Here is a 14,410-nt window from a genome sequence, read left to right on the forward strand (position 1 = left end):
ATAAAAAATGCGGAGACAAAGAAACAGGTCACAAATGACAGAAATGGAGGAAAGCAAACTACTGGATATAGAGTTCAAAACCACACTTATAAGGTTTTTCAAGAATTTTCTAGAAACCGCTGATAAATTTAGTGAGACCCTCAAGAAATCTAGTGAGACCCTCGAGGTTATGAAAAAGGACCAATTAGAAATTAAGCATACACTGATTGAAATAAAGAATATTATACAGAGTTCCAACAGCAGACTAGAGGATCACAAGAATCAAGTCAAAGATTTGAAATACGAAGAAGCAAAAAACACCCAACCGGAAAAAAAAAAAGAAAAAAGAATCCAAAAATATGAAGATAGTGTAAGGAGCTTTGGGACAACTTCAAGCGTACCAACATCCAAATTATCGGGGTGCCAGAAGAGAGAGAGCAAGATATTGAAAACCTATTTGAAGAAATAATGACAGAAAACTTCCCCTACCTGGTGAAAGAAATAGACTTACAAGTCCAGGAAGCACAGAGAACCCCAAACAAAAGGAATCCAAAGAGGACCACACCAAGACACATCATAATTAAAATGCCAAGGGCAAAAGACAAAGAGAGAATCTTAAAAGCAGCAAGAGATAGAAAATCAGTTACCTACAAGGGAGTACCCATACGACTGTCAGCTGATTTCTCAACAGAAACTATGCAGGCCAGAAGGGAGTGGCAAGAAATATTCAAAGTGATGAATACCAAGAACCTACAACCAAGATTACTTTACCCAGCAAAGCTATCATTCAGAATTGAAGGTCAGAGAAAGAGCTTCACAGATAAGAAAAAGGTAAAGGAGTTCATCACCACCAAACCAGTATTATATGAAATGCTGAAAGGTATCCTTTAAGAAGAGGAAGAAGAAGAAAAAGGTAAAGATAAAAATTATGAACAACAAATACACATCTATCAACAAGTGAATCTAAAAATCAAGTGAATAAATAATCTGAAGAACAGAATAAACTGGTGAATATAATAGAATCAGGGGCATAGAAAAGGAGTGGACTGACTATTCTCGGGGGGGAAAGGAAAGTGGGGGGTGCGGGAAGAGACTGGACAAAAATCGTACACCTATGGATGAGGACAGAGGGTGGGTGGGAACCGGGTGGAGGGGAGCTATGGGGGGGAAAAAGAGGAACAACTGTAATAATCTGAACAATAAAGATTTAATTAAAAAAAATTTGTTTTTGGCCTCTTGAAAAAAAGAACTGTATTTTAGTTCAATCATCTTTTACAGACCCCAGAGGGCTAACCTAGATAGTTAAGACTATAGCAATATTCATTCTTCCCTCTTCCTTAATTCCAAACTTACTTAATGAGGAGAAAAATAAATCTATGGGTGAAACTATTATTAATTTATTTAATTTTCAGAAATATCTAGCTGAACCTAATCCTTGGGAAAGGCAAGACACATCAATAAACATCCTCCATTAGCAACATGAGATTATTTTTAAAGTTGTTAATAATAAATTTATTTCATTTACTTTAAAAAATATATTTTTATTGATTTCAGAAAGGAAGGGAGAGGGAGAGAGACAGAAACATCAATGATGAGAAAGAATCATTTGATTGGCTGTCTCCTGCACACCCCAAACTGGGGACTGAGCTGCAACATGGGCATGTGCCCTAATGAGGAATCCAACAATGACCTCATGGTTCATAGGTTGATGCCATGCCTGCCAGGAGGTTAATAATACATTTAGATTATAGACTATTTAGCAGTTACTACAGCCTAGAAAAACTATAATCAATGTGTTCCTACTCCTGACAAGCCTAATTGCTTAGCAGGGCAGTTGGGTATAAAGGAGCATGGGAGAACTTCCAAGGTTATCCATCTGTTTATACTTATGTGTGGTTGAGGTAAATAATTTTTACAGAGTATTTTATAGCATTATATAAAGACTAGAGGCCCAGTACATGAATTCATGCATGGGTGGGGTCCGGCCGGCCAGGCCCCAATCAGGGCGGATCGGGGCTGAGCCTGTCAGGAGGAGGAGACGGCAGGAAGTTGGCCAGCCAGCCCACCCCGATCGGCCCGATCAGGGACCGGCTAGCTGGGGGGAGGGCCACGGGGGATTGGCTGGCAGGCCCTGCCCCCACTTGGGGTGGGGGGGACCAAATGGGGATCAGCGGCGGGGGGAGGAGCCATGGGAGGTTGGGTAGCCAGCCCTGCCCCCGATTGGTGTGGTGGGAGCCCATCGGGGGCAGGGCTAGCAGGGGGAGGGGCTGCAGGAGGTTGGCATGCAGGCCCCACCCCCTATTGGGGTAGGGGGGGCAATCAGGAGCAGGGCCGGCCGGGGGAAGGGGCTGTGGGCCAATAGGGGCACATTGGGAGTGGGGCTGGCTGGGGGGAGGGGCTGTGGGCCAATGGGGTGGTGGGGGCCCATCAGGGGCGGGCCGGCTGGCCCCACCCCTGATCGACCGGTTCGCTGGCCGCAGTTGGTGTCATAGTAACTAGTCATTCCAGTCATTACTGTATTCTTGTCACTGGCTTTTTGTATACACTGAGTGGCCAGATTATTATGAGCACCTGACATTTGTAGGCAAATATACATACATACATATATATATATATATATATATATATATATATATATATATATATATCCCACGTTCAAAGGCTGTTAAATCGCGTTGTTTACCCATATCTTCAGAAAAAAATCACTTCTACTGTCGTGGTAAACAACCTGCTTCCCTATTTATAATGGTCTGACCCTCTAGCACAGGGGTCCTCAAACTACGGCCCGCAGGCCACATGCAAATACAAATATTGTATTTGTTCCCGTTTTGTTTTTTTACTTCAAAATAAGATATGTGCAGTGTGCATAGGAATTTGTTCATAGTTTTTTTTTTAAACTATAGTCCGGCCCTCCAATGGTCTGAGGGACAGTGAACTGGCCCCCTGTATAAAAAGTTTGAGGACCCCTGCTCTAGCAACTTCAGCATGAAATTATAGCTAATTTGCCTACAAATGTCAGGTGGTCATAATAATCTGGCCACTCAGTGTACATAAACTAGAGGCCCGATGCATGAAATTCATGAAAGAGTAGGCCTTCCTTCCTCCAGCTGCCGGCACCGGCTTCCTTCTGGCACCTGTGACCCGGGCTTCCCTCTGGCCGCTGGCAGGCACCAGGGACCTGGGCTTCCCTCGCAGCCCCGACTTCGTCTGGAAGGTTGTCTGGAAGGATGTCTGGTCTAATTAGCATATTATGCTTTTATTATTATAGATAGGTCTTAGCCCTGGCCAAGTAGCTCAGTTGGTTAGAGCATTGTCCTAGTATGCCAAGGTTGTGGGTTTAATCTCTGGTCAGGACACATAAGAATCAACCAATGAATGTACAAATAAGTGAAACAACAAATTGATGTTTCTTTCTCTCCCTCTAGAATCAATAAGTAAAAATTTAAAAAAAGAAAAAGATAGGCCTTACTTGGTAGCAAAAATGCGATATAGAGAAAATAAACCTTGTTTTATCTAATTAAAGAAATACTTTATCTTTAAAATAATAAAATATTATACTGCATTCTTAATGGCACAAAATATGAGTTTTATTGGAATAGAGATAGAAAATTTTTATTTTAATAATATGGCATCACCTGAGTGGACCTTCCTTGCATTTTGCCGTCCTATCCTAGAGTTTTTTATAAGATGCCCAAGTACCTCTAACACTATAATACACAAAGTTAGACTGAACCAAATGAAACTGCTGATATTATACACCATTTTTTGATGTATAAAATGACAATTTTATATGGTTCAACCTAACATGAGTTCAGAAGTGTTTCACTTTTCTACAGTAAACAGTATTGAACTACCTCGTCATGCATCAATTGAACTTCTTTGCTTAAATATAATCAAATAAATACAATAATAATAAATAATACCTTTGCATACTTGATTAATTTAACTGTCCCATAAACAACAGTAGCACACTCCCCCCCTTCTACCTCCCCGTATTTCCAGCAGAACTGGCCTTATAATCATTAAGTGGTGAACAATATCTACTAAATATACCGACATTTACATTTGGCTTTTCCAAATTTTGGGAGTAACCACCTGCTATTTGGCTGACAAAAACTTCAAACTCAAAACTAATAAAGATTCCAGTAAGTATCTCACGAACTCTATGATTACCAAAAAAATATAGCAACACAGGACTAGAATATAGTACTTATGTTAAAGGCAAAGTAGCTTTAATATAAATTGCAAGTTTAGGATTTTTTACCCCCAGAAATTGTAGCCTCTTGGAAATGATCACTTGTACTTTCTTTACCTTTGCTAATAAGAAACTGCACAGTGCACAAATGACCAGCTCTTGCAGCTTTCATCAAAGGTGTTCTTCCACCTTCAGATTCATGTTCCTATTAAAGAAACAAAAATAATCCATCAATAACTCATTAAGCATCTATTTTAAATACTTAATATCAATGACATAGACATAATGAAGATTTAATACTTACTCCATGTAGTCACTTATACAACCTACCTCAATTCCTCCAAAATATAGGATTAATTTCAGTCCACACTAGGTGGTAACCTTTTAAGGTCAAGTTCAGCTTTGTATACCAAACTATAACCATTAAAGATAATACTTATGTTTAGTTTGAGCCCCAAAGAGAAATCTCTGCATTTTCCTAATCCTAAGATTAAAAAGATATTTTCCAAACTATTCATCTGAACTGTGATAAAGGAGCCTTAGTATTGTGAGGTGATTAGGAGGATCTTGATCTTATATCAGAATTCAATAAGAACTCTATCAAAGGACAGAAACCAATCCCTGGAGAAAAATACTGTTATTTCAGGAATAAAGGGAAAAAGAAAACAAAAAATATACCATGAGCAGATATTTCTTAAGAGTAGAAATTAAATATTTGAGTATCAAAGGCAAAAGAAACACTTTTATAATATAAGGACTGTTAGTCTAGGAAGTTTGCCAGCAAGAGGAATGCATGACTAAACAGCTTCCAACCATCCTAATATCAAATGACACTACAAGGATTATACCTGGTAAGTAGCACTATCTGCTGGTAGATCTGTGAACTCTTATTCACTCGTCTAAATATTAAAATGTAGCTGATAACATCACTTCTATGAAAAGTTCTCTTACCTATCCACTTTTTCACTGTGTGCAAACAGTAATTTCTGTTATTCTGGTCTTCTTTTGTAACTAAGAAATACTTGATAAAGAACAGTGATTAAGTCAAGCTTTATTTCAGCTCTGTTCTAATTGAGAATCCTTTAGCTACCTAATACATAGTAAATTTAAAAAATTGTTTGCTTTGCCAAAAAGATAGAATTTAATCTACTTACATAACTATCTGATCTACAACTCAGGCAAACTAATAATGAAAAATAAGAGTAGAGCCCAGCCACGCGGCTCAGTGGTTGAGTGTTGACCCATGAACCAGATCAGGGTTCAATTTCTGGTCAGGGCACATGCCCAGATTGCAGGCTTGATCCCCAGTGTGGGGCATGCAAGAGGCAGCCGATCAATGATTCTCTCTCATCATTGATGTTTCTATCTCTCTCTCTTCCTCTCCCTTCCCCTCTGAAATCAATACAAATATATTTTAAAAAAGAAAAATAAGAGTAGATTGTCAACCCAATGGAAACATTACATTGGCCTGTGGTGATAGGAACTGCACTCTAAAATAGATTTTAAAAAATCTTTTTTAAAAAAAATATATTTTATTGATTTTTTACAGAGAGGAAGGGAGAGGGATAGAGAGCCAGAAATATCGATGAGAGAGAGACATCGATCAGCTGCCTCCTGCACACCCCGTACTGGGGATGTGCCCGCAACCAAGGTACATGCCCTTGACCAGAATCGAACCTGGGACCCTTCAGTCCGCAGGCCAACGCTCCATCCACTGAGCCAAACCGGTCAGGGCAGATTTTAAAAAATCTTGATGGTGTAGAATCTTTCAACCTACTATAAAAATCAGTTATGCTTTAACTTTTAATTATTATGTATATGGTGAGGCAAAAGTAGGCTTACAATTGTGAGTATGCGAAACAGAGTTTATTCTTGTGTTATTATTTATTAATTATTGTATTATTTTCCATATGGACGATTGTAAACCTACTTTACCCTACCCTGTATATTGATTACACAACAACCTTTAACTCTAAGGTATAGATAATGCCAACACAATTTGGCTTTAGAATGTATTTTAAACCTAAAGTCAAATATAGATAAATATAAGATTCTGGCAACTTCAAACAAAACAGAATATACACTGTGAAAATCTTACTCAGAATGAACTAGAAAGTTGTTTGTCCAATTTTTCATCTGACTTATTTCTGAAATATCATAACTAATAACACACTGGAAATAAATTACTCCTTTAGCAACTTATTTCCCCTCTTGCCTCAGGGGCTTTTTGCTCAAGCTGTTCTCTTTTCCCTATAATATTTATCCATTAGTTCTTTTTCATCCTTCACATCAAGTCAATAATCATTTCCTCAAGGAAGACCTCCCTGAACTTCTTGACTTATAGCCCTATGAACTGCTCCTTCAAAAGTTCCAATCATATATTAGTTTGTGCAACCATTTGGCTAACATGCCTCTGCCACTAAAATGTAGGCTTCATGAGAACAGCAATTGCATCCATTTTTGTTTACCATTATAAACCTAACATCTAAAACAATGAAGGGCCTGAATACTGTTTACCAAAAAGGAACCTTAGCATAACTGACCTCTTAAATCTTCCCTTTCATAGTACTGAGGTTTGAAGTTTTAATTTTCTAAGTAAATAAGAGAAAGAAAAGTTAATTTAACAGGAAATTAAGAGTAGTAGTTAAACTTAGAGTAAGATGGTTATTATCTATATTATTACTAAAGCATGGGTGGGCAATAAAGTCACTTTTCCTTTTTCTTTCTTTCTTATCTCTTACACCTGACAGGGACATCCATCAACATTACTGGATCACAAAGACAAAAGATTTTGCCCTGCTTTAAATTTTTAATTAACTAATTCTATATACTTAAAAATTACCATAGCTGATAAAAGAAATCAGAAAGTATTTGTCCCAAGATCAAATCAAATTTCAAAATTCAACATACTAACAAAAATTTCTGAAATGAACAGTATGAAAACTGCCTATTTTATTTTACTCCCTATAAATATAATTTCCTTTGTTTTTTTTTTAATCCTCACCTGAGGATATTTTTCTATTGATTTTTAGAGAGAGTGGAAGAGAGAGGGAAAGACAGAAAGAAACATCGATGTATTGGTTGCTTCCTGCATGGGGCCGGACCTGGCTGGGGCCAGGTAGGAACCTGCAACCATGGTACATGCCCTTGGCGGGAATCAAACCCCAGACCCTTCAGTCTGCAGGCCGACAATCTATCCACTGAGCCAAACTGCTAGGGCCATTTCTTTGGTTTTGAACAATATAATTATGTTTGAGAAACTGGCTGGTAAAACAATACTGAAACTTTAAAATGTATTGATAATATTTCATGTCCTAAAATTAATAATGTATGTCCCACATGTATCATTTGTACCAAAATATCTGACCAATAAATCCTTTTAAAATAGGAATCAAATTTGTATATATTACTTACGAATGTTGGGTTTATTAGTACAGCCAATCTTTGTTCAAGATCAATAAAATTTCAGGATATACATTATGATTTTCCTTTATAAACACAGAAAATTATTTTCTAAGGCTATAAACTTACATATTGTGCAGTTTAACATGTTTTTCTGTTCTTGGGAACAGCTACAATAATATAGGGATTATGTAGTCCTTGAACATTTGGCCTCTTACCTCCACTGGATGGCTGATTTAAAACTACTGATTTAATTTGTAATATGGTTATTGTTCTATTGAGGGTTCCTATTCTTTTTTTTTTTTTAATCCTCACCCAAGGATATTTTTTCCATTGATTTTTAGAGAGTGGAGGGGAGGGGGAGTGAGAGAGAGAAGGAGAGGAAGAGAGAGATGTGAGATACATCAATTGTTTACCTCTCCCACGCTCCCGGGGCATGCAACCCAGGTACATGTCCTTGACGAGAACCAAATCCACAACCCTTTGGTGCATGAGCTGACGCTCTAACCACTTGGACACAATGGCCAATGCAAGGGTTCCTATTCTGAGTCAATTTTGATCATTTTAAACTTATTTAACAGTATTAATTTCATCTAAGTATTCAAATTTATTGCTTGTTCATATGATTGCCTTGCAAATTTTAAAGATCTCTATCTTACCAAATAGTTCTAACTCCCTTTAAGTGTTTATGATTTACCTATGCCTTTCCTCATTTTGAAGTCTGGCTTATTTAATCTATTTCAGTAGTTTTTAAAACTTAGCTTTTAATATTGCTTTTCACAACTATTTTTTCCTTTTTATCCTTATTTTTATGATATTGCTTTTTACTCTATTAAGTTTTGCTTTTATCTTTATTTCCTTTTTTGTTGTTCTATTATTAGCTTAATTTACTCTCATGTATATACACATATAAAATTTTCCTTCTGTGGACCACTTTAGTTGTATCCTCCTCTCACCCAAGTTTTGATGTGTAGTTTTTGTGATAATTTCTACTTTGTAATTTTTACTATGATTGCCTCTTTAACCCACAAATTGTGTAAAAGTATTTTTAATTTCCTAGGTGTATGGAATTTAAAAAAAATGTTTTATTGTTGATTTGTACTTTTAAAGCAATAGAGATCAGAGAATGCAGTCCATCTGATTAAGTAGTTTTGTGTGATTTTTAAAAAATTAATCCTCACGAGAGGATATTTTTTCCATTGATTTTTAGAGAGACTGGGAGGGGAAGAGACAGAGAGAAACAACAATGTGAGACAGTCACATCGATTGGTTGCCTCCAACTCCCCGTTCCCCGCTCCCCCTGCCCCTCCCCCCCACCCACACACACACACCCAGAGGTCAAAACCAAGACACGAGCCCTGACCGAGCCCTGACCGGAATCTAGCCAGCATGTATGGTACAGGCTGATGCTCTATCCAATGGGCCAAAATGGCTAGGGCAAAGGAGTTTGTTTTAAAGACTTTTTGTGGCCTAAAACATGGGCAATTTTTACACATGTTCCATGTTGGAAAAGAGCACATAGCCTATTTATTTATAAGCGCAAACTTGACTTTTCTATTCTTAACAACAGTTTTATGTTTGATCAGTTTCATAGAAGTCTGAAAAAATTTTATCACTACAAATTTTCTATTTTATCTGGAGAGTAGATTGTTAGTTACTAATTAATGATTGTTGTATCAATTGGAGGAACATTTATCTATCTCTAAAAATGCTTTTGGCCTAAAATTGTATTTTGTCTGGCATTAATAATGCCTTACATACTTTTTCTATCACTTTTTCAATTTTCCCCTATCATTTTACTTTAGGTTTGTTTCTTGAAAACAGACTTTTATTTTGAATCTAATTCAAAAGTCTCTGCTCTTTGACATTGAGTTCAATAGATTTATATTTGTCCTGATTACCTGCTGTATGTTTTCTTTAAAAAATTCTAAAGTTATTTAGTGTTTGATCAACACAAGCCCCTAGAATGGCTTTTAATCTTCTAACACATCCTTCTAAATTTCATGTTATTGCTGTCCAGAATTTTGGTATTATTTTGTTCCTAAGCATAAAATTTTAGGATTTAGGTCCTGGCCAGGTGGCTCTATTGGTTGTAGCATTATCCCATACACCTAAAGGCTGTATGTTCAATTCCTGGTCAGGGCATACACCTGGGTTGTGGATTGGATCCCCAGTTGGAGTGTGTATGGGATTGATGCTTCTCTCTCACATCGATATTTCTCTCTCTCAAATCAATAAACATATCCTTAAGTTAGGATAAAAAAATGTAGCGTTTATACTAAAATTTTTATAATAGTTTTACCAATTTATTTGCTTACCGTAGCTTCTTGCATCCCAGGCCTTCCTCCAGAGTTCATTTTTCTCCTTATTGATGTACACATCTTTTAGTAGTTCTTTTAGCAAGGGTCTTAGGTGTTAAGCTCTTTTATTCTTTTTTTAAAAAATATATTTTATTGATTTTTTTACAGAGAGGAAGGGAGAGGTATAGAGAGTTAGAAACATCAATGAGAGAGAAACATCAATCAGCTGCCTCCTACACATCCCCAACTGGGGATGTGCCCGCAACCAAGGCACATGCCCTTGACCGGAATCGAACCTGGGACCCTTGAGTCCACAGGCCGACTCTCTATCCACTGAGCCAAACCAGCCAGGGCACTCTTTTATTCTTTGTAGACCTGAAAATATGCTTATTTTTCCTCCTCTGGAATGGTAGTTAAGTACAAAATTCTATATTTTGTTATTTTCTCTTGATATTTTGAGAATATTAACCACCAGTATCTTCTGTGGTTATTAGACAGCAAAAATGGCTTTATTAAGGCTCAGCGTTGTCATAGTCTGCCACGCTTCACTTTTGGGCGACACTGAAGGTGGAGGCTGTTTGAGATTCTGAGCCACAATCTATTGAGCTGCAGCATATCCACCCTGCAGCTAACTTGGGGAACCTCAGCAGGATGGGGCTGGTTCTAGCAAGCCCTGGGCTCAGGGTGGGTGGCAGGGTGTAATTATTATTGATGAGAATCTGCTGTCAAAATGTTGATTATTGTTCCTTTATAAGTAATGTATTTTTCCTCCAGTAGCTTTTTTTAAAAAATATTTTATTGATTTTTTGCAGAGAGGAAGGGAGAGGAATAGAGAGTTAGAAACATCAATGAGAGAGAAACATGGATCAGCTGCTTCCTGCACACCCCCTACTGGAGATGTGCCTGCAACCAAGGTACATGCCCTTGACCAGAATTGAACCTGGGACCCTTGAGTCCACAGGCCAACGCTCTATCCACCGAGCCAAACCGGTCTGGGCATCCTCCAGTAGCTTTTAAGATTTTTTTAAAATATATTTTTATTGATTTCAGAGAGGACGGAAGAGGGAGAGAGAGACAGAAACATCCATGATGAGAGAGAATCATGGTCAGCTGCCTCCTGCAAGTCCCCCACTGGGGATCGAGCCCACAACCTGGGCATGTGCCCTTGACCAGAATCGAACCTGGGACCTTTCAGTTCGCAGGCCGACGCTCTATCCACTGAGCCAAACCGGGTAGGGCTTAAGATTTTTTTCTTTATCCTTAAAATTCTAGTTTCATTTGTTCTGTTCAGTGATAAATTTTTTAACCAAGGATTAATATTTGGCTTAAATTCTAGAAAATTCTACATCATTATTTCTTCAAACATTGTCTCTGCTTTCTATTTCTAACCTCTCCTTCAGGAACTTCAAATAGATGTATGTTGGAACTCCCCAATCTATCTTTTTACTCTCAATTTCTCTTCATGTTTGTGCTATATTGTATTATTTCTTGTTTTATCATCTGATTCACTAATTTTTTTTTTAAAATATATTTTTATTGATTTTTTACAGAGAAGAAGGGAGAGGGATAGAGAGCTAGAAACATCGATGAGAGAGAAACATGATCAGCTGCCTCCTGCACGCCTCCCAGTGGGGATGCGCCCGCAACCAAGGTACATGCCCTTGACCGGAATCGAACCCGGGACCCTTGAGTCCACAGGCCGATGCTCTATCCACTGAGCCAAACCAGTTCAGCTGATTCACTAATTCTTTATTCAACTGTATTCAATATACTGTTTATTCTACATATCGTTTTTATTTCCCAATTTCCCCCTCAAAGTCTAAATTGCTTTATTTGATACCTACCTGTTTTTAATTATCAATTATCATTTTATTGCCTCACACTGTTTAAAACTATTGGGCATCGTTTAAAAGAAACATGTTAAATTTTCAAGATTAAAGTCTTTTATTTCAGTTTCCTTGGGCATAAAGTCTCCTATTTTGCTGCTTTTTGTTTATGTACTTGCATTTTGACTACCTCTGGACATAATTTTGCACTTGAGCTTTATAATTTTTTTATTTGAAGAAGCTCGTTTTGCATGAGAGTTTTTTTTTTTTTTTTAATTTCCATCCACAAACTTATCCCTTCTAATCAGATAGTTTTGGCAGTTGCTTCAGTCTGGCCCTTTAAGTCCATTTCAGATCTTTTATTGGTAACTTAAGTTTCTGGTCCCACAGAATTATTTAGTTCTGCTCACTAAATCAAAGAATGGTGCTCTCCAGGTTTTAGTTACTGCTCTCTTTGCTTCTCCCCTCTAACAAGAACAAACTAATTTCCAACTACAACTGTGGGAAGCTGCTTGGAGCTTTTTTTCCCATCTTGGTTCACAGGTAGGTAAGACAATAAGGTCCCACCCAGTTCATTGCTTCATTCACATAGACTAGATCTATTGGCCTGCTCCATGTGAGATGCGTTGGGTCCCTATGTCACCATAGAAGTTAAAACTCCAGTCTCATTGCCCATGTTTTTAAGCCTAAATTCTTCTTGGGCCTATGGCTTCAACTGTAGATCCATAATCCATTTCTAGTCCAGAGAGTTCTTTAATTTTTGTTGCTGGGTATAGCAACATATTTTTAAATTTAGTTTGTTTTTCTCCCATATTTTATTTAGTATGTCTGTGCTTGAAATGACAGAGAACAGAGAGGTTTCAAAAAGCAAAGTGAACTTGACTTCATGACTGGAAGTCATTTATACTTATGTTTAAGCAACTTTGAGATAGCTGAAAAGATGCATTCAACATACAATAACTTAGGAAAAAACAACTTGGCCTTAAAAAGAACACATTAGAAATTTTGTGTATTTTACAGATAGTTTTAGATTAAGAAAAAACTGGTAAGTTTTCCAGTTTTGAGTAGCAAAATTAAACAATATGTATATATGTTATTCCTTAATCAACATTTAAAAAGTGGTAGGTCATGCTGAGTCCCAGCCCTGGGTTGTGTTCTAGTGCTTCACTATTACATATTTAGAAAGCTCTTAGCTAGAAATATGCTTCATTGTAATAAAAAAAGTGGGAGGTCATATTTAAAGTTTATTAAGGTTAGCTAATCACTAACAATGGAAATATATTGATAAGTGGATAATTAGAGCTCATAAGCCCCCTAAAAGCTTATCCATGTAAAATACACTACAAAGTTCTAGTTCTGATAAACACTATGAGAAAAAAGGTACAGTTTTTTATCTATTTGGCTTTATTTATTTATTTTTATTAAATTTATTGGGGTGACATTTGGTTTTAGATTATAAAATTCAATTATACATTAAGTTTATTTTCTTCAAAATAAGTTGATTTCCTTTAAAATCATAGTCATGGGCACCCAAGGCATGCATATATATATTTTAACTATATCACAGAGGTAGAGTTTTCTTGGAGGTGGAGGAGAACTTTGTCTAGGGAGGAAGAATCAGAATCACAGGAAAGGGAGGTATACTGTTTTATACTACATATATACTAGAGGATTCTGATACTCTCCCCTGCAGGATATGTTCTTCCCACCCACCACTGTATATTCATCATTACCTTAGTGATCTACTGTTAAGGGTGAGATTTATAATCCTCGGGAGAATTGAGAAGGAAGAGATTAAGAGGCACTGTTTTAGGGTTTTCTGTTTAGCATCGTTTCTAAAAATCACAAGTAACAAAGAAAAACCAAGCTTCTTCAGTTTGAATGAAGGAAGAATGACTGATTATAAAGCAAAGATGGAAAGAGAACAGAACTCTACAATGATGCAGAATAATCTGTACAGACTCCAGCAATGTCTCAAAGTGTGGAGTATGGAGGACTTGTCATCAGAATCTCCTAGAATATTAGTTAAAATGCAAACTCCCATTTCAAATATGCTGAATCTGAGCCTCTAAATGTGGGGTTGCAAACCTCATTTTTAAAAAGTGTCCCAAGTTTTGAGATTTATAGCTAGAGAGAGATTTATAACTACATTTCCTTTAACAAATCCAGGGAGAAAGAAATACCTTTTCTAAAATAATACTCAGCTTTACATTCTAGATTGGAGCCTGAGATACTACACAAACTGAGTAAAAATTCACATTTTCATATAATATTTTGTGAAATACATTAATTTACTTTGTTCAAATTAGAATATAACAACTTCTTATTCAACAAGCCATTAATGAAGATATTAATAAGCATTATAATTAAGAGTGGCTTGATACTGAAAATTTTATTTTAGATAGCCTAAGTTAATTGTGCTCAATCATAATTTATTCATAATTTATAAATTAAGCACTGCCCTGAGTTTACACAAATCCCTCTGGATTACAATGGATATTAACTTTGCTTGATTTTTAAAACCATTAGGCACAAATTCCACATTTTTTTTTTTCAAAAGAAAAGGAATGTTTGCTTATAAATAAGTATTCACCTTTTTAAAAATTAATTTCAGAATGAGGTAACAGGAGACAATTTTAAGAAGAAAAATTTTAATGTATATAAATTAGGGCATGAATAATATAGTAAATGTTATAACTAATTTTTTG

At 36.7% G+C, this 14,410-nt stretch overlaps 1 protein-coding gene across 7 annotated transcripts in view; it reads right to left on the reverse strand.

The window, feature by feature from the left end:
• Positions 1–14,410, reverse strand: part of LOC102426990 (ankyrin repeat and KH domain-containing protein 1) — a 121,423-nt gene that overhangs the window by 49,355 nt on the left and 57,658 nt on the right. For all 7 annotated transcript variants that reach the window (XM_023752075.1, XM_014453824.2, XM_023752074.1 and 4 more), the window contains one exon: positions 4,292–4,379. In XM_023752075.1, the coding sequence (XP_023607843.1) occupies positions 4,292–4,379 (88 nt within the window). The remainder of the gene's footprint in view (positions 1–4,291; positions 4,380–14,410) is intronic.

Source organism: Myotis lucifugus, unplaced genomic scaffold (assembly GCF_000147115.1).
Source record: "Myotis lucifugus unplaced genomic scaffold, Myoluc2.0 scaffold_28, whole genome shotgun sequence".
Lineage (NCBI taxonomy): Eukaryota > Metazoa > Chordata > Mammalia > Chiroptera > Vespertilionidae > Myotis > Myotis lucifugus.